Below are 25,517 nucleotides of genomic sequence, written 5' to 3' on the forward strand. Positions count from 1 at the left end.
TTGGGTTGTTTTTCTCATTATTAAATTGTAAAAGTTTAAAAAAATATATAATTGAATATCAGATATATATTTTGCAAATAATTTCTCCCTGTCTGAAGTTTATCTTTTTGGTTTCTTAAATCATTTTTTAGAGTTTTTAATTTTGATGAGGCCAAATTTATCAATTTTATTTTGTTTTATGGTTCATGCTTTTTGTGTTCTACCTAAGAAATCTTTGCCTAATCTTTGTCACAAAAATTTTCTCCTATGTTTTCTCCTAGAAGTTTTAAAGACTTTACATTAAGGTCTGTGATCCATTTGTGTGTGTGTGTATGGATGCCTTATTGTTCCAGTACCATTTATTGAAAAGACAGGTCTTTCTGCATTGGATCACTTTGACATCTTTGTTGAAAATCAACTGACCATATATGTAAGGATCTATTTCTGGACTCCCTATCATGTCTATGGATATATATGACTGTCTATGTGCTAAACCAAATCATCTTGATTACTGCAGCTTTGCAGTAAGGCTTAAAATCAGGTATTGTGAGACTTCCAACTTTTTTCTTTTGCAAATTCATTTTAGCTATTTTAGGCCCTTTGTTTTATGTGTAAATTGTAGAATCAGATTGTCAATTTTTACCCACAAAAAAATTTCCGCTGGGTTTAGAGTGGAATTACTTTAATTCCATATATTAAATTATGAGGAATTGACATCGTAACAATATTGGATCTTCCAGTATTTAATTTTTCTTATCCATGTTGTATAGTTTTCTGCATACAAATCTTACACATATTTTGTTAGATTCATCCATAAGAATTTTGTTTTTGATAATATTGAACAATTTAAAATTTGATTTTCCAATGTTTATTGGTAGTACATAAAAAATGAAGTTGACTTTTGTATTAAATAATAGTTTTAAACTTTTTATTAAAATCAACATATATACACTACCAAATGTAAAATAGTTGGCTGGTGGGAAGCAGCAGCATAGCACAGGGAGATTGGCTCAGTGCTTTGTGATGACCTAGAGGGGTGAGATGGGGAGGGTGGGAGGGAGGCTCAAGAGGGTGGGGATATGGGGACATGTGTATGCATATGGCTGATTCGCTTTGTTATGCAACAGAAGCTAACACAGTATTGTGAAGCAATTATCCAATAAAGATCTATTAAAAGATAAAAAATATATATAAATATGGAAAGAAATAATTGTTTTAAACTGCAGTTTGGGTGAGTTTTCTTAGAAGCAGCTGTCATGCTATAGATAGAGGAAAAATATTTTTACTAAAGTGTATAATAATTGCTTCTCGGCCTTTTGGCTAAGATCAACTGTAAAGTGTATGATAGTTGTAATACCACTGAAAAATATGTTTTACTCTAATCCAGAATTAATTAGAACTAGTGTTCTGCTAGACTCTAAGAGTGGTAATAATATTAGAGAAAGTCACTTCTCTGAGCTATCAATTCTCCCCCTGTAGAGGGAACAATTTTTTCTCTCCAGGATTTTGTGAGATTAAATGAGATTAAATGCAAAACAGTGTGGCTTTTGGTGCATAGTCAGTGCTCAGCAAAAGTCAGTTTCCTTCACTTTCCTTACCTTGTTAAATGCTGTGTTAGTTTCCTAGGTCTGTTGTAACAAATTACCACAAACTTGGTGGCTTAAAACAACAGAAATTTATTCTCTGTGGAGGCCAAAAGTCTGAAAGCAAGGTGTCCTCAGGGTTGGTTCCTTTCAGAGTCTGTGTGGGAGAATCTGCTCCATGCCTCTCTCCAGGCTTCTGTGGATTGCACAGCCCTTGGAGCTCCTGAGCTTGTAGCTGCATGACTCCGATGACTGTCTGTGTTCTCAAGTGGACTTCCCCTCTGTGTCTCTGTGTCCCAAATTTTCCTCTCCTTACTCTTATAACGATGCCAGTCATTAAACTCAGGACTCACTCTGAATCCAAAGATCTTTAACTTAATTACATCTGCAAAGACCCTATTTCCAAATAAGGTCACATTCACGGCAACTAGGACTTGAACAGCGCAGGGCAGGGCAAAAAAAAAAAAAAAAAAAAAAGAATATAGAAAAGACACAACTGGGACATATGATGGGTTCATATTTGTAGATAATCTGACATGTACATGGATTACTTCATCCCTCTTTTCTATTCTACATTTTAAAAATCTTTACTGTTTGATAGATTTATGTAGGTAAAAACAATAATCAATTTTGAGATGAGTGGGTTTTTAACCAATTATATATCATATTATAATCTTTTAACTTGGAGGTTGGGGTGAATTATCTGTGTCTGCTTGTTGATTTTAGCTTTTTATTAGGCATTTTTTTATTGGAGTAAAATTGCATTACAATGTTGTGTTAGTTTCTGCTGTACAATGAAGTGAATCAGCTATATATATACCTATATCCCCTCGCCCTTGGACCTCCTTCCTCCCTCCCTCCCCTGCCCCCGCCCCACCGCCATCTAGGTCATCACAGAGCACTGAGCTGAGCTCCCTGTGCTATACAGCAGGTTCACACTAGCTATCTATTTTACACATGGTAGTGTATTTATGTCAAACCTAAAGGCATGTTGTTTTAAAACAACATGTAATAAATAAATAAATAAATAAAAGTAAATAAATAAAAAATAGAAGTTACTCTCAGTGTTGTGTGTGTGTGTGTGTGTGTGTTTTCTCTCATGAAGGAAGCACGTCCAACTGAAGAGCACAAAGGAGAGAAATGCCCTTTCTATGGCAACAGTGCTATTGTGCTTCAGTAGTAATTTCTGTAGCACATTGGATCACTGTAGTTGGCACCTCCAAAGGACTCAAAGTGAGGAAATAACATATTAATATCTGTTATATCACTTTGGTAAAATTTCTGGAAAAGTTTAAAAAATATTTTAATCACATTAATGGTGTATTTCAAATTTTAATAGTAAAGTACTGATTCATTACACCTTTCTGTTAATTCGTCAAATAATTTTTTTTACTATTATTACTAATGATTGATATTTACCACATAGCTTCAGTTATGTGCCAGACACTGTATTACCACTTTAATATGTTATTTCTGTTCCTTGTATCACACTTGAGTTAGAAGTATTATTAGTTCTGTTTACAGATAAGGAGGCCAAAGCTCAAGGAGTCAAGAAACTTTATTCATTTATTCTTTCAACAATATTTATTAAGTCAGCCACTACACTAGATGTCAGACATACAGCAATGAATAAGAAAGAGCTAGAAACTGACCAGAATTCATACTGGGCCAGAATTCAAACCCATGTCTGTGTACTCTAACATCTACATTCTTCCTGATAAATACCTGCTGCTGAATCAGCTCTGCTTGCCAGGCTGTTTATATATGTGTGTGTGTGTGTGTGTGTGTGTGTGTGTGTGTGTGTGTGTGTGTGTGTGTGTATGTGTGTATATACACACTATATAAATAGCATATACTGTGTATATATAAATATAAATGTTATTTATATGTTAAATAATGTTATAAATGTTAATTCCTTGTAATGAATTCTTTGAAATGAATTGCTGTTTTGTGTTACAATCTAGTAGCATGTCCTTTTCCCTGCCAGCAAATTTGCTTTTGAATATATACGACATTCACATAAAAGCCACTGGTAGTAACAGGTAGTGTGTGTATTAATTTTTTTTATTAAATTAAACTTTTATATGTCAGATGTTATTTGCATAGTGTTTTCTAAGTGATATATATTGTCGTTCTTAATTTAAAGTTAAGAAATTGGGCTTAGGAATGTTAGGTACTTGCTGTACCTGGCCTGGCCCCTCTCTTGCCTAAGGCATATCCCTCCCCCTTACCTTCTTTGTCATCTCTTCCTATCCAATATTCTCACTCAGGTACCACTTTTGAATCTTCTATCTTTCACCATTACTGGTGGCTTGCTTCTGCATTTTAACTTATTCCACAATCTCCCATCTAAAAACAAATAAATACTCTCCCTTTGCCCTTCTATTCCCCTCTAGCAGGCACTCTTCCTCTGCAACCAATTTGAAAACATTCTCTACATTTGCTGTCATTACTTTCTTCTCTCCTATTTATTCCTCACCATTTTCGTCTTGCTTCTCCATTTCTACTCTAAGTGCCTTACCCAAAGACTTCACCAATCTGATGTTACAAATGATACCTCATTGTCCATGTGTTTAATTTATTTCTCATATGATTGAATATGATTTTTATCCATTTCTCGTATATGTGTTTATGTTGCCTGCTCAAGACTTTTGCTTACTTTCTTGTTATGGGTGCCCTATTTCTTTTAAATTATCACATATTTAATGGGGAAAATAGATCGTTTAACCACTTTTGACCAACATCAGGAAGAACTAAGAAGTTAAAACAACATCACTGGTAAAGGTCAACAGTGTATGTGTGGATGAGAACATTGGACAACCAAACTACGAAGTCTATCATGCAAATAAGCAGCTATCATTTTACCAGAACTTTATTTCTCAGAAACATGAAGCTTTCTTCATCCTTCCCAGAAATCATTTCCCAATAGTCAAAACCCATTTATGAAGTAAACATGTATTCCATGTTTGGCAGTGTTTGCTGCTGCAGTATTTGATCTAGAGCTCTCTGGAGACTACCTGTTTGTCTGATAGTATTGTGTTGGAATGGTGGGTGTTGTAAGCTTCCAGCAAGGTGATCTCATGAAAAGTACTATGCCTCCTTTTGCTGGCCTCTTTTTCTTCTTCTGTAATTCACGTATCATCTACCTTGATAAATGTAGAGGCATTACACGTTCTGCCTCGTGCTATACTGTAGATCTCTTTTATCTCTGTGATGTGGCAAAGTACCATCATAACCAAGACTGTCCTGCAATTTTGAAGCTTCCAATGCATGGGGCATTGTTCCAAGCAATTTTATAGATTCATCAAATCTTATACTGAGCATGTGTTGTTTTGTGTCTCAGAGTCATATCTGGTTTGATTTCTCTGGATTATGCAAGTGTTTATAAATACTGCTCTGTTGAATATATGTGCTTCTTGTTCTATATCAACCATTACAAACTATATTCTAAATAACTGATGTGGTTCAAAAGTTCATTTTTATGTGGATGCAATTGGTTTTAAAGATGACTGCAATTTCATTAAAGGATGCAAATAATTTATCTGCAGTTTTTACCTATTATAGCTATGTAACATATTTCCATAGGAATAGTGTACCAATCTGGAGCATTTTTGTAATAAGTTGATTATATTCTAAAAGCTTTCTGGGCAACTATTAATTTTTGCAGGAATGACTTATCAACTCACTTAAGTGAGTAAATAAAATGGCCACAGTTTTTAAAATACAGATATTTGAAAGACAGACACAAACAAAGAGTTAAATTTCAGTTATTTTGCGTAGTGTCTTTGCCTAACTAAAATATAAGAGAGAACAAAATAATGTCTCCCTGGAGGAAAACCTATAAATTATAAATGGACTCTCAACTTCTTAGTATTCTTTCTGAAACTTTTGCAATACAAAAAGGGCCCCTTTTTTCCCCTCAAAGGTATCATTAAGAACTCAAGTTAGTTTCTATCTCACTTCAATTCACTGGACTGAGGTTCTTAAAAGGAGTTCACTATTCCACATCACATAATAAGAAATTATTCATTCAATTAAATCATAAGCATATAAAGCAAATAACAGAAAATGTATGACTTAAAATCATAGCATGGAAAATCACAGTTAAGACCAATATTCTATCTCATAAGTTACTTCACTGTGTCTCTGACAGTGAATAAAAATATAGAAATTCTATGCTAAAGATAGTTCGAATGAAGATCCCACAGGATAGAGATGGAGATTAAAAAAGGAAGAAGAAAGATCCTCTCTGACTCTTTCTATAGCCTACTCAGGACACTTCAGGCAAAAGCAACCTGTTCCACCAGCCTTGATGTGGATCAGGCTACCAGTTTAGAAGCAGGTCCATGATAACTTTGAGAATTAATGTGACTGACACTAGAAAAAGAAACAACTCCCTCTACTTGCTCATGTCAACCACGTTGCATTAGCCCTAGTTTGATAGAAAAGAACAAACAAATAAACAAACACCAAAACCCCCCACATAGTCTCTTTGATTCCTACTTAAATTTACTCAACAGCCATTTACTGGGCGCCTTCTACATCCTAGCTAGGGAATTCCAAAGCTTCCAGTTAATCAATAATTAGTGAGTATTTATTATGTCTCATTAGTAAAGATCTAAATGTCACTTAAGTAAAGAAAGGACTTTCTAACAGTAACATCTTCAGTTTCATGAATGATTCCTGATAGTAAAATTAATAAATAAGCTCTTTTTTGCTCTTCTTTCCTTAAGACTTGTAGTAATCAGGATAAGGTAGGTTTTGCTGGATTTCTGTTGGGTTCTGCTTATTGTTGGCACTCAGAACTGAGAGGTAGCTCCATGCCATGCTTTGAATTAACATTGTAATTATACTGTAATTATAGGCTTCTGACATAAAAAGAATTGAAGTACTGATATATGCTTCAAGGTAGATGAGCCTTGAGAACATTATGCTGAGTGAATGAAGCCAGACACAAAAGGTTACACATTGTATGATTCTATTTAAATGCAATATCCAGAATACAAAAGTCCATAGAGACAAAACATGGATTGGTGGTTGCCAGAGGCTAGGAGGAGGGGGGGAGGTAGAACAACTACTTAATGTGTACAGACTTTCCTTTCAGAGTGATGAAACAATGAAACTGTTTTGGAACTGGATAGAGGTGGTGGTTGTTCCACATTGTGACTGTACTAATTGCCACTAAATCATTCTGTTAAAAATGGTTAATTTTATGCTATATGAATTTTATCCCAATAGAAAAGATTGTAAAAATTTTTTTAATTTTTTTGAAAAGTCAAAAAAAAGCACATTGACTATTTGTATACTTTTACTATATTGATTACATTCTATAGATGAAACAGTAGTTTATACTATATAATATCTGGCAGGCATTTTTATTTGATAAATGTCAGCAATAAGACTCTTTAAGAAACTGTAATCACTGATTTTTTTTTCCCCAGGAATCACCATTCCTACTATCTAAGATTTTCACCTAGAATTTTTCCTATCTGTCTGTGTTATCTCACTGTATAATTGTCCACCTTGAATTTTAAATCCTATGAGGAAACTCTGTATTCATTTCTACTTAAGTTATTACTGTGATGTTGGAAACTTGCACTTGCAGTAACTCCCAAGGTAGAATCAGTTTTGCAAATCCTTCTACATGCTGGTTTTCCTCATACACATCATTAATGAAGGTGTCAACTAGAAAGGTCACTAACAGCCATGCCTGCAGCACCCCACTGATCATACTCACCCCACTGAGTAGAATGTGATATATTGCCTTTAATAATTGCCTTGTCCTTGTTAACTAATTCTCATTTCATGTTGGGGGCCTTATGGTCAATACAATTAAAACTATTTTTTCTCTTTTTATGGTAGTGAGATGCTATTGCCATACTGGCAGTACATGGGTATCAAACTTTCTTTGCTACTGTTGGACACTATCACTGGCAGCACTTCTGTTTAATTATTGTGGTAGCTAATGACAATGGTTTCTGAAATAACAGAGAGCTGATTTTTCATTGCTGGATCACCCTGTACTGGTTCTTCCTTTCTCTGGCCGTAATCTGTAGATGGTTTCAGTGCTCATTAGTACATTTTAAGGCCTGAGGAAATAACAAGGGCAAATTCAACTTGTGTTCATTTTGTATGGCTAGCAGCCTGTTTTCAGTCTAAAAACGCTTTGGGGGTGAGGGTGATGATTATTGGTGGTGAATTAGAAGGATATACGGTTTATCCATCCCTGTGAGCTAGCTCCCTCTAACATCAACACTGAAAGTTACAGATAGAGCCTAGAGTTGGCAGAATGCCTGGTGTGATCCTCTCCCCCATGTTTCTCACCAGGGTTGGGCACTGCTGGAGATTTGGGAGGGAGAGCCATTTGTCTTACAGAATTATTCCATACACTAAAGGACTTAGAGCACCCTGGACCTGGTGTTCTAAATGTCACTAGTTGCCAGGAGAGCCCAAAGTACCCACACCTTTGTGGGTTCCTCCAAGTGGTACTCATCCACACCTTGTCACTTATGAGCAAACTGAGGCCCAGAGAGGTTTGGTGTCTTGCATAAAGGTACATGTCCAGTAAGTGGCAAAATTGGTGCTAGAATCAAAATGCCCACTTTCCTTATCCAGTTTTCCTGCTAAGGAACTCTCTCATGCTATAAAATGACTATTTCACATGCTCTCCCTACTTCTCAATCCTTTGACACTTCCTACCTTCATCTCACCATTAACTGGGGCCCTTGCTTCTTAATTCACCCTGAAAATGGAACATAGAGGAGAACTGGCTCATCTTCACACCCTCAAATCTGCCTGCCTGCCCGTCTTTACACCTGTATGTTCTGCCCGCCTTCCCTTCACAGGCTTTTGCTCATAAGACTCAATTCCTCCCTTATATTCAAGGACTGTACTCCTTGAGTTATCCTTGTTCTCTCTTGCTTCCTCAGTTTTTCTCTCCTACTGGATTATTCTCAACATATATACTCAGTTACCTTTCATAGGAAAAGAAATGCTCTCATGGCCCCTTCATCTACTATGTTGTTTCTTTGCTTCCCTGAAATAATTCTTCCCTAAGAACTGGCAGTACTTGCTCTCCCCAACTCCTCTGGTCCAATAGACTCGTCAAGCTCCTCAGACTAAGCTTTCTTTACCCACCACACCCACAAAGTCACTCTTGTTACCAACAACCTCCACCTTGCCACATCCAGCCATGAATTCTCAGCCCTCTTCCAAACCTCCCAGCAGTACTGGGCACGGTGACCACACTGTTCTTCAGGAAACAGTTTCTTCATTTGGCTTCTTAGATGTGATTTTCTTTATTTTTCTCCTACCTTTCTTACTTTTTCTTAGGCCCCTTTGCTGGTTCCACCTCCTCAGCTCAGACTGTAGTTACTGGGCTTATCAAGGGCCCAGTCCTTAGCTTTTCTATTTTTAACAAAGCAACCAGAGAAGGGTTTAAAAAATAAGCCAAATGTCTTCCCTTGCTTAAAAGCCTTTACGTGGCTTCCCATAACACTAGATTGAAATCCAAACCCTTTACTTAGACTGCAAGGCCTTGCATATCTAACCCCTTCTAGATTACTCCCTTATTCCACCCTAACCACTGACCTCCTTGCTCTTCCTTGATACTCCTAGTTTACTTCTGCCTTAGGACCTTTTCATTCCTTCTTCTGAAATGCTGTTCCTCTGCCCAGATCTTCTAAGAGTTCCTCTCTCTCATCACCCAGATTTCTCCTCAAATATAATCTCCTTGGAAAGACCTTCCCTGACTATTTTATCTAAAGTAGAATCCTCTCCTCTTTCATTGCTCTCTATTCCTTTATGATACTTTATTCTTATTCATAGAATGTATCTCTACTAGACATTATATATATTTTATTTACTGTTATTGAGAGGTAATATGGTAGACTGATTAAATATTATACATAGATTCTGGATCCCAAATTCCTAGATGCAAACACTAACTCTGTGACCTTGGACAACTTCCTTAACCTGTCTTTTCCTCTGAGTCCTAACCTTTAAAATGGAGATATTGTTTAGTACTTACATATTGTTATAAAGATAAAATGAGTTAAAACACATGCTTAACGAAAATAAGTCACCTAGTGCTATGTAAATGATAGGTATTATCATTGTTATTTTTTATTATTGTTTGAAACTTCCCTTGGAAAATAAGCTTCAAGAGGACAACTACTTTGTCATTCTTGTGTACCACTATTTTTTTAACTCCTGAAGCAGTGACAGTACCTGGTGCATTGTTGGCTCTCAATATCTAGTTACTGAATGAACAAATGAATAACTTGCAGCTAATTGGACGGTCTCAGCATACTCTCAAATCAGATGTGTATGATCTTAAAACAAGGTAGCTTTGAGAATGGCCTATAGCAAAGGATGGTCTTTCCAGAGCTATAAGTGACTTAGAATACTTGTAAAATAAAACACCCACATCTGCCTAGCTATCAGTTAAAGTTTTGGTGACCTTCCATTTAGGCTGGTTTCCATTTACATGGACACCATAGGGAGAACCAGAAGGTATAAAATGTTTGAAGTGACCCAGAAGACAGAAGAGTGAGTGATACGTTAAAAGTATGAGCTTTGCTCATTCAAGGAAGAAGGTAGAAGAAAAATAAATGAATGACAGAATAAGAATCAGGGTTCTAATGTTTAGCTTTACCTATTTGCTCCTATATTATTTTAAATGTTCTCGGGCAATCTGTCTCTTAATATTTTCTATTTAGAGTTGTATTTTTCTTTCTACCTAGTTGACCAAATTCCTCTGGGTCAGTAAGTTACCCTCAAGATGAAGACAGTGTCTCCTAGAATTTGAGCTGTTGAATGCCTGTGCTTTTTAGAGTATCAAGTAAAGTTATTAAAATACAACTAAATCTAATTCGGAAAATGTTCCTTTAAGAGAAATACTCCCAGATTTTCATTGATGAGACATTACATATGGAGTCCAGGAATCTGTAGTCCACTCAGAAATGTGTGCTGAATTTGTTCATTTGTATCTTGGTAGACTGAAATAACTCTTAGGCACTATCAAAACTATAGCAGATTTACCTTGGCTATGCACTAGAACCCTTGCGGCCAACTATAAACGAACATAATGAGCATAAAGCATTTAATCTGACCTCCTCACCTGTTCTTCATGGTATCTCAAAGGATACTGATCACTAACCTATTCTCTGAACTTCCTGTAGGACTTAAACCCATTCATTTGGTTGGCTGCCAAGTTTTTTAGACCTCACAAAACTATGGAAAGTTATAGTGCAAATGGAAATTTGAAACTTCCACATGTGCCTTTATAGCACTTAGCTACAACCTGAAATAATGTTTAGAATGTTTTTCAAAAGGAGAAAGCATTTAATAGTGTATACTCACCTTTCTTTGGAGATTTTGCTAAATCACTTTTTAAAAATTAATTAACCTGAATCACTGAGAATAGTTGGATAGCATGGAAAGGTTTTTGCATTTTTCATAAAACTTAAACAGATTTTTTATTTATTGTACACTTAGAGAAAGAAGAGCAAACACTGTTTTAGTTTCTTGTATTAATGAAGACACTTTCAGACCAGACACTTAAGAATTATTATGTAATGAGTTTCTGACAGTAGAAGCCTTGCCATGTGGGCACATAAACTCCTATAACTTATGGAATATCAATGAGATTGTTTTCTCTCAGTTACTGCTTTGGAGACCAACTGATGGCAGTTGGCAGTTTTTGAACAGAGAATATCTTTGTTTCTGTTTTACTCTAACTTCCCATCTGTTGCTTTAACTTTATGCAATTATTTCTGACAGAATGAAGTTTAAAATACTGGTTCCAGTATATTTATGTAAATTTGTTCTTAATATTATTCATTTCTAAATTCATGATAATATGGGCTAGAAGGGAAGTTATTAAATTGAAGTTATTAAACAACTGAATCAGTTCAACTGATTAAAGTTGCCTTCTATATGTTTCTGATGTTCCACTGATGCCATTAACTTCTCTGTGCTACTCTCCCTCGATTCTACAAAAGCTACCTTCATCACAGGTTGTACTGTCCTTCTGGTGGCAAAGGTAAAGGTCTCACTTTGCCATTTTGCTTTTCTTCAAATTATTTGGTACACTGGATGTTAGTGGATAGCCTATTTTTCCTTAAAACCTTCTCAGATCTCTGCTTCCATGGCAACATCATAATCTAGTCATATTTTCCTCTTCTTACTTCTTAGCCCCCCAACACTGTACAGCTTCCTACCGAAGAATACTGGGCCCTCCATGTTTCATCCACTCCTCAGCCAGATACTCAGCAAAGCTTCTTCTTCTAGGTATCATCTGCAGGTTATAAGCACAACTCTTTATCAAAAACTTGCTTGTCGGGCTTCCCTGGTGGCACAGGGGTTGAGAGTCCGCCTGCCGATGCAGGGGACACGGGTTCGTGCCCCAGTCCAGGAGGATCCCTACATGCCACGGAGCGGCTGGACCCGTGAGCCATGGCCGCTGAGCCTGCGCTCTGCAGCGGGAGCGGCCACAACAGTGAGAGGCTCGCGTACCGGAAAAAAAACCACAAAACAAAACAAAAAAAACCTTGCTTGTCTTTTACTGCTCCCCATTGTACAGACCTACCTTACATCCCGTTCATTGCATCTTGACAGTTTAAAATAAACATGAAGGTAACATCATTATTTATTTGTGTTTCTTTCTGAAGTTTTTTTTCTGTTCCTTTGTTCAAATATTCCCTTAAAACCTCAAAACCTAGGATTTACTTTGAAACTTAGATTTAGACTATCACTATCCTTACTCTAAGTGTAAAATGTAGTATAGTTTTGTTCTTTCAGTGCTTTTTCAGGATAACCTAAATTCATAGATAATTTAAATATTTATTTTGATTATCTCATGCCTCCATATTCTGATGTGAATTTCTACTCATTTTATATTTTTAGTTGCAAGGAGTATTGAAAATTAAAGAAGTTTCATGGACTTCAGTTAGAAAGAAATCATAAGTTTTTTTTCATTAAATTCTTTTAATATTTCTTTTAAAAATGTGATTTTCATATAATTGTTAAATGATTAACTTTCCAGTCCAGAAATATTTGATGAATGAGTTTAAATAAGATTATTTCTCCTGGACAAAATAGATTAGGAAATTCTACTTTGATCATTTGGACATATATTAATAACATGGAACATTGGTCATTCAGAACTATTAAAAGTACAGCATGTTTGGAGGTGCCCACAGCATGCTCATGTGCTTGAAATGAAAACTCTACTTCCAACACTTACAGGATAACCAGCTTTTCTGGTTTGCCTGAGACTGAAGGAGTTGCCAGCATGCTGAGCTATCAGTTTTAAAATGAAGACAGTCCCAGATAAACTGGGGTGATTTGACTACTGCAAGTACTAGTTAAATTGCTCTTAGTGTGGAACAATTGGCAACTTTACCAGATTAGAAGCATGTTAGGGGTTTGTTTCTTGAATCACTTACACTTAAATCTATTCATATAAGTATTAGCCATGCAGTTAACCCAAACCTATTTATTCTAATTATACAAAGATAATCTTACATTCTAGATATGATTTAGTTTTACCTTATGTATTTTAATATAAACTGAGTTAAATTAAAAGCCACACCTTCCCTATGTCAGCCTCTTAATAACAATGGAACTTTGTCTCTTTTTTTCATTCAAATAATCTGTATTTATTAAGCAGATACTGTTTGCCTCACATAAAATACTAAAAGTTAAAGCTATAATTATGAACGAGGTTATAATCCCAGCACATATTAGATTTTTGTTAGTAATTTTGGGCCCCATTCTGGGTTTTCTAAATGCCCAGACATTTATTTAATTGCCTTCTGGTTGTTATCTCACTGGTGAGATCCTCTGTTCTTTTATTCCCTGGAGTTTAAGTATGTGACATATGTTCCACCAAATTAACTCATCTCTGGGTGTTAATTTCTTCTGCTTGTGTTGCTGGTTGTTCATCTATTGTATAACCCCGCAATATTTTTGAGAGAAATATTTGTGTACAGTGGCTGAACCATGCTCCAAGATTAAGCCCATAGTAGGAAGCTAGTGGAGCACAGTGCCACTGTGGGTCAAGGCAAAAACAGACCACACACTTCACCTTCAAGTTTAACCTGAGAACCAGCTGTATGCTAACTCTGGTTGTGTTAGTTGGGTCATCTCAAAGGGACCCTAAAAGATTCATCTTTGAGGAGGTGACAGATTCTCCTATATGCCTGGCTGCATCTCAGAGTACTAGTTGAGCAACATAAGACTCTTCCTGCATCAAGGAAATACAGCCTCTAAAATGGTGCCTGACAAACAGTAGGTGCTCAGTAAAATTTTGTCCAATAGGTCCTGCCCTGTTGTAGTTAGCATCTCAAATGGGAAGCAGGAGTTCATTCCCCTGAACTCATATAATGTATTTCATGATTCAGCACTGAATTAAATATTATTTCTGAATTATTTACTTTGTATTTTTTCTAGTTCCTCTAACTGGACTTTAAAAATTTTTAAAGGCTAAAACTATAACTTACATTTCCTTTGTCTCTCTGAATGACATAGGTCAATGACAAGACTCTTGAAAAAGTATATTGGATTTTTAGTGACATCAGTGAATGCAAAACACTGTTACATTTTGGCCGATAAACTAATTGAATCCCTAAACATGACATGAGTTTGGAAGGAAGAATAGGTGAATTAATGTAATTTTAAATTAATTTTTCTCTTCATCTCAAGGGGTCCTTGTAAATGAAGTGCCATTAGAGTAAGATTTTAGAGTGGTGATTGATGTTGTAGGGTAAGAACTTGATGGATTTAAGTGATTATTTTACCGAGAATATGCTTGTGTTGGTAGTTGTCGTCTATTTTATTTGGACACAGCAGCAATATGTCAACAATACGAAAACATACACTTCACTCTAATCTGGAGCACAACCCATGTTGCCTCCTATGAACTTTAACATAGGAGGAAATTACCTTGTGATTTTTCTAATGATGTTCTTAAAATAAACCTTACTCATTAGAATACAGAAAAGCTGGATTCATTTCCTTTTTTTTTTTTTGCGGGCCTCTCCCACTGCGGAGCACAGGCTCCGGACGCCCAGGCCCAGTGGCCATGGCTCACGGGCCCAGCCGCTCAGCGGCACGTGGGATCCTCCCGGACCGGGGCACGAACCCGCGTCCCCCGCACCGGCAGGCGGACTCCCAACCACTGCGCCACCAGGGAAGCCCCAGAAAAGCTGGATTCATAAACGTCTTTCTCCAAAGGAGGAAAAGGAGGAGGAGGGGGATAAGGAAGAAGCAGCAGCAGCAATAATCATCAAAACATTCAGTGCAGTAATAAGAGACAAAACAGCCCCAGGTGTGCCCATCTCCATAGGATTGCCTGTTATGTATACAGAGGGCAGCAGGACCTTGAACCCCATTTTTCTGATAACAGACCCTTAGAAGTTCTGAGATTCTAAAGGATGGACCCAAATATGCAAGTAAGCTGAGGTTCAAAAGCAAGTTTGACTCAGGCTCTAATGTGAAAATATTTTCATTTTTAGATAAGTTGCCAATGATGGATGAAGTATTATGGAAATGTAGCCAATCCTGAATCTCAGCCCAGTCCCTACCTACTTTATGAAACTGTACTTAAACCAAGAGATAATTAGTTAAAAGCAACTCAGATTTCTGTGGGGGTTTTTTTCGCCCTCTTCCTCCTTTACTTCTCTTTACCTTTGTTCCTCTTCTTTGATTTTCCAGGCTCTTGTTTATCTCAAAGAATAACTATAAATGTTAGCGTTGATTAATATCTTCATCAGCAGTTTCCTGGTGTGAATCCCAGGTGACTCTCATCATTTACTCAAATGTTTCTTTATGGAATGTTGGATGTCAGCAAATGACCCTCTGAAAGAAGTACAACGTTTTCTTAAAAAAGGCAACATTTAATACCCGCAGTGAAGATGAAGTCATACATGCAGATATCCGTTTGCCTTTTTCTCTTGGGGGAGTGGATTTTCTTCTAGAAGCAAGAGAAATTTTATGACCTGGTATTTTAAGAAAGAAGTTAGGATTATATATATGCTCTAGTAATCTCAAATATTATCAGTCTTCCAGTTTAATTGTGGCAGAATGCATTGCTATAATCTTCAAATGCATGCTTATTAACAAAGTGATTTTCTTTTAGGTAAGATGGGTATTTCAGTGGGCATTGATAAAAGCAAAGGCTTGATGGAATTTTTAAATGGCTTGTTATTTTAAACAGGTTATGTCTATTTCATCATGTAGTCTACTTTATCATGATTTCTAATGGGAAGAAAGAAAATGAAGAACTGTTCATCATTTTTCAGGTAGTAAATTCCCAAGAGTAGATGCTTATAAGTTGTATATTAGCAACTTGAACTTTAGGAGGAGAGTATGGTTCGTTGTTTGTTTTTTCTAGCATCAGTGATGGTCATTTTAGACATATTGAAAGTACATTTTACTGGCTTGCTTATTTATTTAAAAAATAACTCCCCAGGGCTTCCCTGGTGGCGCAGTGGTTGAGAATCCGCCTGCCGATGCAGGGGACACGGGTTCGTGCCCCGGTCTGGGAAGATCCCACATGCCGCGAAGCGGCTGGGCCCGTGAGCCATGGCCGCTGAGCCTGTGCGTCCGGAGCCTGTGCTCCGCAATGGGAGAGGCCACAACAGTGAGAGGCCCGCGTATCAAAAAAAAAAAAAAAAAAAAAAACTCCCCAATTAAAATTTATTCCTTCATTTGAACTAACATAGTACTGATTACATGTCTACCTTGTTTGTTCTTAGCTGATCACAAGACTGTCTCCTACCTCTACACAAAGCTGTAATCACCTTGAGGTCTAGAACTGTACCTTATTCATTTTCATGCTTATAAAAACCTGGCTCAGTGCTTGTTTCATGAATGTTCAATAAATAATTGCTGAGTGTATTCTGATTACTGTTGCTCTGTTTCCATTTTTACTGGTAGTGTTTTGGTAGTCTTCATAAAGTGAAACTTTGAAACAGTTTTGTGCCAGTGTCTAGAATTAAAATGGGTCATGTCAAGAAGGTTACATATTAGAAAGAAGGTGGCATTTGAAATCAGAAACACTTGAATCAGGCAATCTGGGAGGTCAGGGCCTTTCAAATTGTGGATCAGGAGACCTTGGGTACAGTTAGTGGGGCATGTCTAAAATATTTTTAAAATAATAAAATATAACATTTTAAAGAAATAGGCTAGGAAAGGATAAAACATTTCATATTACTTCAAAAATCTTTTTGTTTCAAAGATAGATGTTTGTGTGCTTTTGCCTGTGTGTGTGTGATGTAAAAAACTTGGTCACAATTTAAAATGCAGATTGTTGTCAAAAAAAGTTTAAAAAACAATACGCTTTGGATATTTGAAAGTTTCATAATAGTTCTGAGCCTTGAATTTCTTATCTGTAAAATACAGTCAAATGATAACTCTTTTGAAGGTCTATTCTGAAGACTAGTGGTACTAGTATATGTAAAATACATAGTACCTGATTTACATAGGAGACATGAAAAAGATGCTGCTGCCTTTTACTAAAACTAATCCATTTAAAAGTTAATTGATTAAGATCTATTCAAGTGTACACAGGACTGAGTTAAGACTTTAAATCCATACAACTAATTTTCAAAATACTTTCTGATTTGAAAAACAATGATCTTAAAAAAATTAATCAGCAAGGACATTGCTTAATTAATTCACTGTTTATTGATTTTTCTTTGAGATCACTGCTTTTCAGTTCAATAGAAGTATTTTTATTTACCAATCCACCTACTAAAGTAATATATTTAGAGGGTAAGCTGTGACAAAGTGAGAGAGTGGCAAGGACATATATACACTACTAAATGTAAAATAGATAGTGGGAAGCAGCCGCATAGCACAGGGAGATAAGCTCGGTGCTTTGTGACCACCTAGAGGGGTGGGATAGGGAGGGTAGGAGGGAGGGAGATGCAAGAGAGAAGAGATATGGGAACATATGTATATGTATAACTGATTCACTTTGTTATAAAGCAGAAACTAACACACCCTTGTAAAGCAATTATACTCCAATAAAGATGTAAAATAATAATAATAATAAATAAAGAAGTTAGTAGTTGCCAAGTTACACTATATGTATAGTGCAAGCTCAGTGAAATAAAATAGGGAATCATCAGAGATAGTCAAGCTGGTGTTTCTCTACTTAAAAAAAAAAAAAAAAAGTAATATGTTTAGAAGCTGGAGTATATCCAAAGGAACATGACAGAAATTTTTAGGTGATTCCAAACTTCTCCAATGAGGAGCAGTTATAGAATCTGGTGAAAGCCTACAAAAGAGACTATTTCAGATGACATTGATTTCATATATTAAAAAGATTGTTGTGTGCCAAACAAAGTAAGTGTGTTCTTGAAAAAAGGAAGAATGAAGACCCACTTTTTGGAAGTTATGGAATAATAGAGTTCAACTCAAAATAAGAAACAAAGAATTTTACCTAAGTCTAGTCCTGAAACATCATAGCTACATTAGAAGTGATGTTCCTCTGAGAAGGGCGAGTGAGTGTGGTGGGATTTGATATCATGCACACTGTCTTTTTAGTTTAAAAATTTGGTGATTTTTGATTGGCTTTTATGGGTTAGAAATCCTGATACACCACATACTGAACCTTTATGTTGAGCAGCTCCGTGTGACGTATGCATATGAGATATGTTTTTTGCATAAATGGACCTGAAAGCTCAGTCCAGCAGAAAATACTGAGGAGTTTGCTAATTTTTATCCGTGAAGGAATCCATGCATTTATCAGGTCAGCTCTCATCTTTCACAGGCATTTAACTGCTTATCCCTGGCTTTACTCTGAATTTCTTCCGTCATTTTGTCAATTACTTTTGTCTTTAGTACTTAATTAGAAACAAAAGTAGAAAAGAAGTCTATCTATTGGTCATTTTTAGCAACTCTACTGGATGTAAGCCCTGGTACAAATGTAGACAAGGTTTGGGAAATGATATGAGCATAGGAACACCTATAAAGAAGAAGAATACTGGGAGGCGAACTGATGATGGCTGGAAGGGGAGAGGAGACTCTATAGAAAATGATGATTAGTCTTACCTAGAAGCTGACCAAGAAAGGGAGACCTGCTGGGGCTTCCCTGGTGGCGCAGTGGTTGGGAGTCCGCCTGCCGATGCAGGGGACGCGGGTTCGTGCCCCGGTCCGGGAAGATCCCACATGCCGCGGAGCGGCTGGGCCCATGAACCATGGCCGCTGAGCCTGCGCATCCCGAGCCTGTGCTCCGCAACAGGAGAGGCCACAACAGTGAGAGGCCCGCGTAGGGCAAAAAAAAAAAAAAAGAAAGGGAGACCTACAGGGGAGGTTTTGTGGTGTTTTGTTTTGTTTTGTTTTGTTTCTTTATGTAGCCTTTGGAAAGGCTTTGGGTGGCTTTAGATCTTGTTGGGAAAATGTAAAGGATATCCTCATTCAAAATGTAGTCTTAGTAACTGAAAATAACTTTCCCCTCTGAAACAGTTTATAGATGAGAAATTGAGTTATACTACATGTAAGCTGATTTGCCTAGTTAATATAGAGCTAAAATCAGAACATATATTATTTGACTTTGAATCCTGTATTCTAATACTAGTCCTGATGGATTACTGCCCTGAAACATTTTCTCTGAGTCTGATGGCCTCAGGCAGCTGAACCTTGTCTCTCAGGGTTTTAGCTGTGGATTGTAATTACGCGAGGAATCTTCTATTTCCCACTATCAGTAGTAGTGGAGAGTAGCTTTGTCAGAATGGATCATAGAGCTGAATGAGGCCTTAGAGATCTCATTCAGAAATTTTCAAACGTTATTTTAAAAGTGAAACCCTTTGTTCAAACAAAATTTACGTAATAACAGTTTAATATATAAAACAGACCAGAAGGAGGATTAGAGGACCTAGACCACTGCCTGTCCCCACCTCCCACTCCCACCGCAGTACAACCACGAGGCTCCCAATCTTCATGTTCCCAAGAAGCATGATAATTTAAAAAAAAAAAAAGTCTATTTGATTGCCTTTCTTTTACAACCAGAGTTTCTTTGAATACAGAGGAAAGAGGAAATTATTTTAGGACATCCTAGGAGAAAAATCCACTATCTCAAATATGGCAGAAACAGCCTTTAGGAATGGATTTCAGTGAGCATGATTCCACAGGAGTCCAGGGGAAAGGAAGATGTAAAACATGAGGATATTGGCCCCAATGCTGCCCCAAACGGACATTTATGCCCCGCTTCCCGCAAAAAAAAAAAAAAGAGTGCAATTGACCAACCATTTCTAGTACCTTTCCTAAAGAAAACAAAGTCTGTGAAAATAAATGTATTTCTCTGAATATAAACACTTGTTAGTGCTGATTTAAAATAATTTTGTATAGGTGCATTGTAGCAGCTGCAGCAATGGCTTTTTCCAGGGAATTCTGCAAAATAGCAACAGGTTTGGACAAGCCACCCTATAGTTTCATAGGGCAGTGTCTCTAAAGGGGCTGGTTTTCCTTTCATGTATTATCTGGAAATCAGTTGGAGCCTCCAGAGCCTTCTTAGGATAAGGTTCAGTGATTTTTGGATAAGGGAAATGGAGGGACCAAGATCAAGTAATCACAATTTACGTAGTGACAGCTCTGAGAACTTAGTCCCAAGGCCAGGTTTAGTGGTTACTGATTTTTTTTTTGTTTTTTTGGTTTTTTTGCGGTACGCGGGCCTCTCACTGTTGTGGCCTCTCCCGTTGCGGAGCACAGGCTCCGGACGCGCAGGCCCAGCGGCCATGGCTCACGGGCCCAGCCGCTCCGCGGCATGTGGGATCTTCCTGGACCGGGGCACGAACCCATGTCCCCTGCATCATCAGGCGGACTGTCAAACACTGCACCACCAGGGAAGCCGCCCGTTACTGATGTTTTTAATGATTACATTGCCAGTGAGCTCATGTCTTATAATTTCCTGAGACCTGAGACTCCCTCAGGTGATGGCATATTTATAACCTGTTTCAGTGCTTTTCTCGTCCTGAATCCATGACTGAGTGTTTAATAGTATCTGCTATTTCCTTGTCTGAAGACTCGTCTTGCCCAGTTTCACTTACCAACTTAGCACATGGAGGTAACTCTCCCTCAGGAAGAAAGTAAGTCTGTGTGCCAGTCGTGCCAATCACCAGCACATTTTTCTTCAGGTCAATGGAACATTGATGTCTCTTGAGCATATCTAGCCCTAGAAGAATGTCCATGGGCTGCTCCTCGAGTATAGAGAAAGAGCATTGTAAGAAATCACCTTCGATTTGAATCTGAGCTAGGTGAACTCGGCCAATAATTCTCTGTGTGCCCACACCTTTAGCAATTCCAGCCCATCGTCGGTCCACCAGCCATATGATATTACATCTCTCGGCACAAGCTTGGCTCATAATGGTCATTTGGGCACCCGAGTCAACAAAAGCCTTCAAAGGGTGTCCATTCACTTTGCAGTTGATGTAGAGCATGGCCACTTGTCCAAAACTCTCTGGAACCTCTTCCATTGCTATATTCATGTTCTCCTCAATGTTCTGCTGCCGGATCTCTTCCTCTATTTTGGCCTGAGCTTCCAAATCAAACGGGTCGGCAGAATAGAGGCTAAGTCTCTCTTGCTCTCTCAGGGACCTTTCCCTTTGCTGCTCCATCAGGACCTGAGAAAAGGTCTCAAGGTTTCTGCTGAGCAGGGCTTTGGCCAAGGCAGGATTGCATTCCTTCAGCAGGGACAGATTGTGGGGGTTGGAGAGCAGTATGCTTCGGATCAGGTCGGGGCTGTCCAGCTCTTGAGCAGAGGTCATCTTCTTTCCAGAGTCTAGGCCGCGGGACTGCTGGGATGACTGTAACCGCTGGTGTTGGTGGTGCTGCCGGGAGCTGGATGTCCCAGGCACGGCTGTCCCAGTGAAATCGCTCTGAGGCAGGCTGGATGTCTGGCCCGGAGGCCGGGTCCCCATGTTCTCCTTCTGGAGTAAAACGACCACGTCGCCATCTTTGAGGCCATAGGAGCCCAATGAACAGTGGTCGTCGGCAAGGAGTCGCTCTGTGTAGACAATCTGGATCTCCTCGGCGGGGATGCCGGACTCAAGCTCACAGAGGACACGGAAGTTGTGGAGCTCAAAATCAGGGCTGACCTGGAGGGAGAAGGTGGCCTCGGAGAGGTCCCTCCTCACACAGTAGACAGTGAGCAGCATGGCATGGGCCCAGGAAGGCCAGGTGGGCAGAGGACATCGGATTGCTCACTGGCTGAATGGAGCTGGTCTCTGTAGATGGCTCCTCACGACTTGGTGTCTTGTTTAGGTTCATTCACCTCTCAAGGAGGTGCAGCCACTCACCGGTCTGGGTGACCGCCCGCCAGCCTCAGTGCCTGCTGCCTGGCCTCGTGGATTCTTGAGGGGACACGTGTGTTCTGAAGTCCATTTGTATGTGTGCTGCTTGGAACTTAGAATGCCTGTTCCCATAGAAACAAAGTCACTCGAGTCCATTCGGTTCCAAGTCTAGCCCTTCAAAACCTATTTAACCCATGGTCTGAAAAAGATTGTTTCAGCTTTTCCCAAACAACATATTAACATTTTGTTCTTTGAGAATTGTATCCTACGTACTTTTACTTATCCCCCAAACAGTGAGTGCTTGTTTCCTACATAGGAAGTATCAGGCTATGTGCTTGGTATAAAAAAAGATATATCAGACTTGTTGCATTCCCTTGAGGGTCTCACGTTTTAGGGATAGATTGATGGTAAATGGGTAAATCACAATACCAGAGGTAAGTACTTTGCAGACATGTTCAGCGTGCTGAGGGATGTCTTCAGAGAGAGGAGACAGGTGGATGTTGAAGGATGAGCATTTCCCATGTGGAAAGTGGTGAGAGTCACTCAAGACAAAAAGAATTGTATGTATAAAGCAAGAATTCATGACAAGGCCTGTTGTTTCCAGAGAAATGTGAGACATTAAATGTCTTAATAGGATAAATCTGTACATGAATTCGAATGGCAGGATATGAAGCTGGAAAAAATTCATTGGAGCCAAGTTATAAGGAGTCACATATGAGCCCAAGGAATTTAAATATTATCAATAAGCAAGAATCCTCCCCTCCCCACCCTTCCCCCCCAGAGTGAGAGAAAAAAGAGAAAAGAAAGGAAATGGAAAATATTTGAAGCAGGTCTTTGCAATGTTTATTTGTTTTATTTAATTGATTTAAGGAAGAGGTTTCTCACAACAAATGGAAGACATGCGTTTTGGCAGGAGGGCCAGGTAGAGGCTTTCTCAATGGCTCAAAGAGGGAGCTCTTGCTAGAATATGAAAATGTAGGAGGCAGTGGAGAATTAAAGTGTTTCGTGAGGATATGGATATGTTTACCCATTGGATCTGGGGAGCAGAATTGTGTGGAGAACACAGAGGTTCTCTAAAATAGGAGAACTGGTTAGAAATAGGCCATTACCTTGAATGGATGAGTGAGATGAACCTGAGGAGACCAATCTGACATCTATTCTGTCGTAAAATGCATGGTGAATGCCACACTGGAGGCCAGATTTGCCTCACTCCCTCACCCTAGGGCACAGCCCTGCCCCATACCAGAGTGGAGACTCAAAGACAAGGTAATATGGTGCCTCAGGGCAAAAGGAAATCATCTAGAAATCCTTGAGTGCCAGTTCTTGTTCTTTAGATTTCACAATGTGTTTTGCCCTGTAAAGTGGTCATGCTTTCCTAGCTTGGTCTTCCCAAGTGTATTTTCTTATGAACCAAAAGGTAGTCAACATCCTCTGCCTCATCCCCTCTCCTTGTTTCAAGTCTTATCAGAAGACCTGCACTATTACTTAGAGAAAGATGTTGCATCAGTCTAAAGAATTGGGGGGGGTCCCTGTTTCTCATGTGTTTGTCTCAGATTGAGGACTATATTTCACTCATTGCTCTAATTATCCTAATGTTTCATACTCATATTCATTTATGTTTGGAATGTCGACTGAATGCATACTGTGTGTGAAGCATGTGCAAAGCTTCAGGGATGCACATGATAATGTTAAATACAGGCTGTGTTCTTAAAGGAGCGCAGTCTAAAATAGAGGACACATATACACACACACACAAATTGGGGGGTTTAAAAAAGTACCATAGAATCTGGCAGAATGTGGGAGAAATTAATAATATATGCAGAACAAATGCAGAATATGGAGAGGGCTGTTGGGCAGGGAAGGCTTCCTGAAAGAGTTGGACTTAGAAAGATGACAAGTCAGTCATGTGTGGGTGGGCTGGGGTGGAGGACAAGGCTGAGAAGAAGACTGCCTGACTTAGAGCCTTTAACAGGAAAGGCAGCACTTCATGATAAGGAGGATTTTATAAAAATTTAGGAGAAAAAAAGCTAGCATCATAATATACTTGTAGAAAATTATGAATTATTCAGAACTATCTTTCACTATTTATAGAGATGGATGGCCCTTTGGCCCAACAATATTAAGTTAATAAATTTCTTCTGCGGTTCTTAGTGTCCTCATCAGAGATCAGTAGTGGTTTCCTCTGAGTTTGGGAACAACTATAAGGTGAGACATGTTCATATGCAAATTACTCTGCTAAGTAGCAGATGAGAAGTTGGTAGGGCTTATGTTCCACGTTCCTTTCCCCCTACCCCAACCAGCTTCAGACAATGTTTCTTAAAATCTTAATAAGTTAGGGAGATAATACTAGGGGTTTTGTCTTTTTAAGCAGTGAATAAAATTATTTTTGTAGCATAAGATTTTTTTTTTTTGGAAAAGCAGTTATTCAGGATTCACATCAAAAGCAGCCAGCAACTTTTTTCATGTTACCATTGCCTTCATACTGAATATAATTAAGTTTTATGCAGTATGTTTTATTATCTAGTTGTAATTCTTTACTTCTGGTGGCATTTTGCATTTATATGCCTTTTACTATTTTACCCTTTACTGAGAACACACAGTGGAAAGCAAGGAGACTCAAGGTCTGGCCAATTAACTGTCATCATTCCATAGATCACAGGATGTCAGGATTGGTAGGGAGCCTTCGGATTCTGTGGTCCAGTCAACCATCTAGATCTTAAACCTCTGTTGCAATTTGCAACAGAGGTTTAAGCCTGGAATCTGAAAAGATAAATACAGCCTCCTAGGGCTGTTTAGTACTTCATTTTGTATATTCTTTGATTTTTTCATTTTACTCAGTATTATTGGTGATTCAAATACTATATGTATAATTCTCTTACCTCAAAATTTTAATTAAAAACCTCTTTAAATTATGTTATAAATGGGGGATCATTGGGAGTATATAAAGATACTCCTAAATGTAAAACGTTCTTATACCTTAAATCCTTATTGCACAGACCACTTGGAAATGGGAGGTCTGAATTATCTAGGGGTACTAATCCGGGTAACTGAAGGTTATTGCAACTTTTCTTTAGGAATTTTTGTGAAGTATATACTCTTACTTTTCTTCCTTGGTAAGTACAATGTAGGAACATAATTGAATCTTTCTTTGATAAATGAGACACCTGCAAGGTCTCAGGGCTGTCACTCAGAAAATCAATTCTCATTGTATAGCCTAAATACCCATAAAATAGAAATGATGACATTTATTTCATACTGGCCAAATAAATAACACCAAAATTATTTTTTGAAGTAAATCCACAATAATACCTTTTAGAATTGCTTCTTTATAAAAACTTAATGCAGCAAAAATCCAGATAATTAATGGTTCCACTTAGTACAGTGAGTGGATGTTTAAAGTACCATCTCTTGCTTTACAGAGCAAAACAAATGTCTTTTATCTGAAAAAATAGTATAGTTACATGAATATCATTATGTAGTGTATGCAATAATTAAACCACATTAAGCAAATATATTAGCTTGCTGTATTTTGATTCTTTCCTTTAAATACATGCCTGGTGTTACTTTAAAAATAAAGTGTAATTGAGACTTATTAAAACAGTTAAATCATCACTTGAGATTTTCAATGCCATTTAGGGAAAGATACAGAATTTTT

At 37.9% G+C, this 25,517-nt stretch overlaps 2 protein-coding genes across 3 annotated transcripts in view; one reads left to right on the plus strand and one right to left on the minus strand.

Annotated features, from left to right (window-relative positions):
- Positions 1 to 25,517, plus strand: part of PDGFD (platelet derived growth factor D) — a 229,870-nt gene that overhangs the window by 99,658 nt on the left and 104,695 nt on the right. The gene's annotated exons all lie outside the window — the stretch shown is intronic.
- Positions 20,528 to 21,727, minus strand: DDI1 (DNA damage inducible 1 homolog 1). Its single transcript, XM_059068283.1, has one exon. It carries the CDS (start codon positions 21,725 to 21,727, stop codon positions 20,528 to 20,530), a length of 1,200 nt encoding a protein of 399 aa, XP_058924266.1.

The sequence above is a fragment of the Kogia breviceps genome, chromosome 7 (assembly GCF_026419965.1).
Source record: "Kogia breviceps isolate mKogBre1 chromosome 7, mKogBre1 haplotype 1, whole genome shotgun sequence".
Lineage (NCBI taxonomy): Eukaryota > Metazoa > Chordata > Mammalia > Artiodactyla > Physeteridae > Kogia > Kogia breviceps.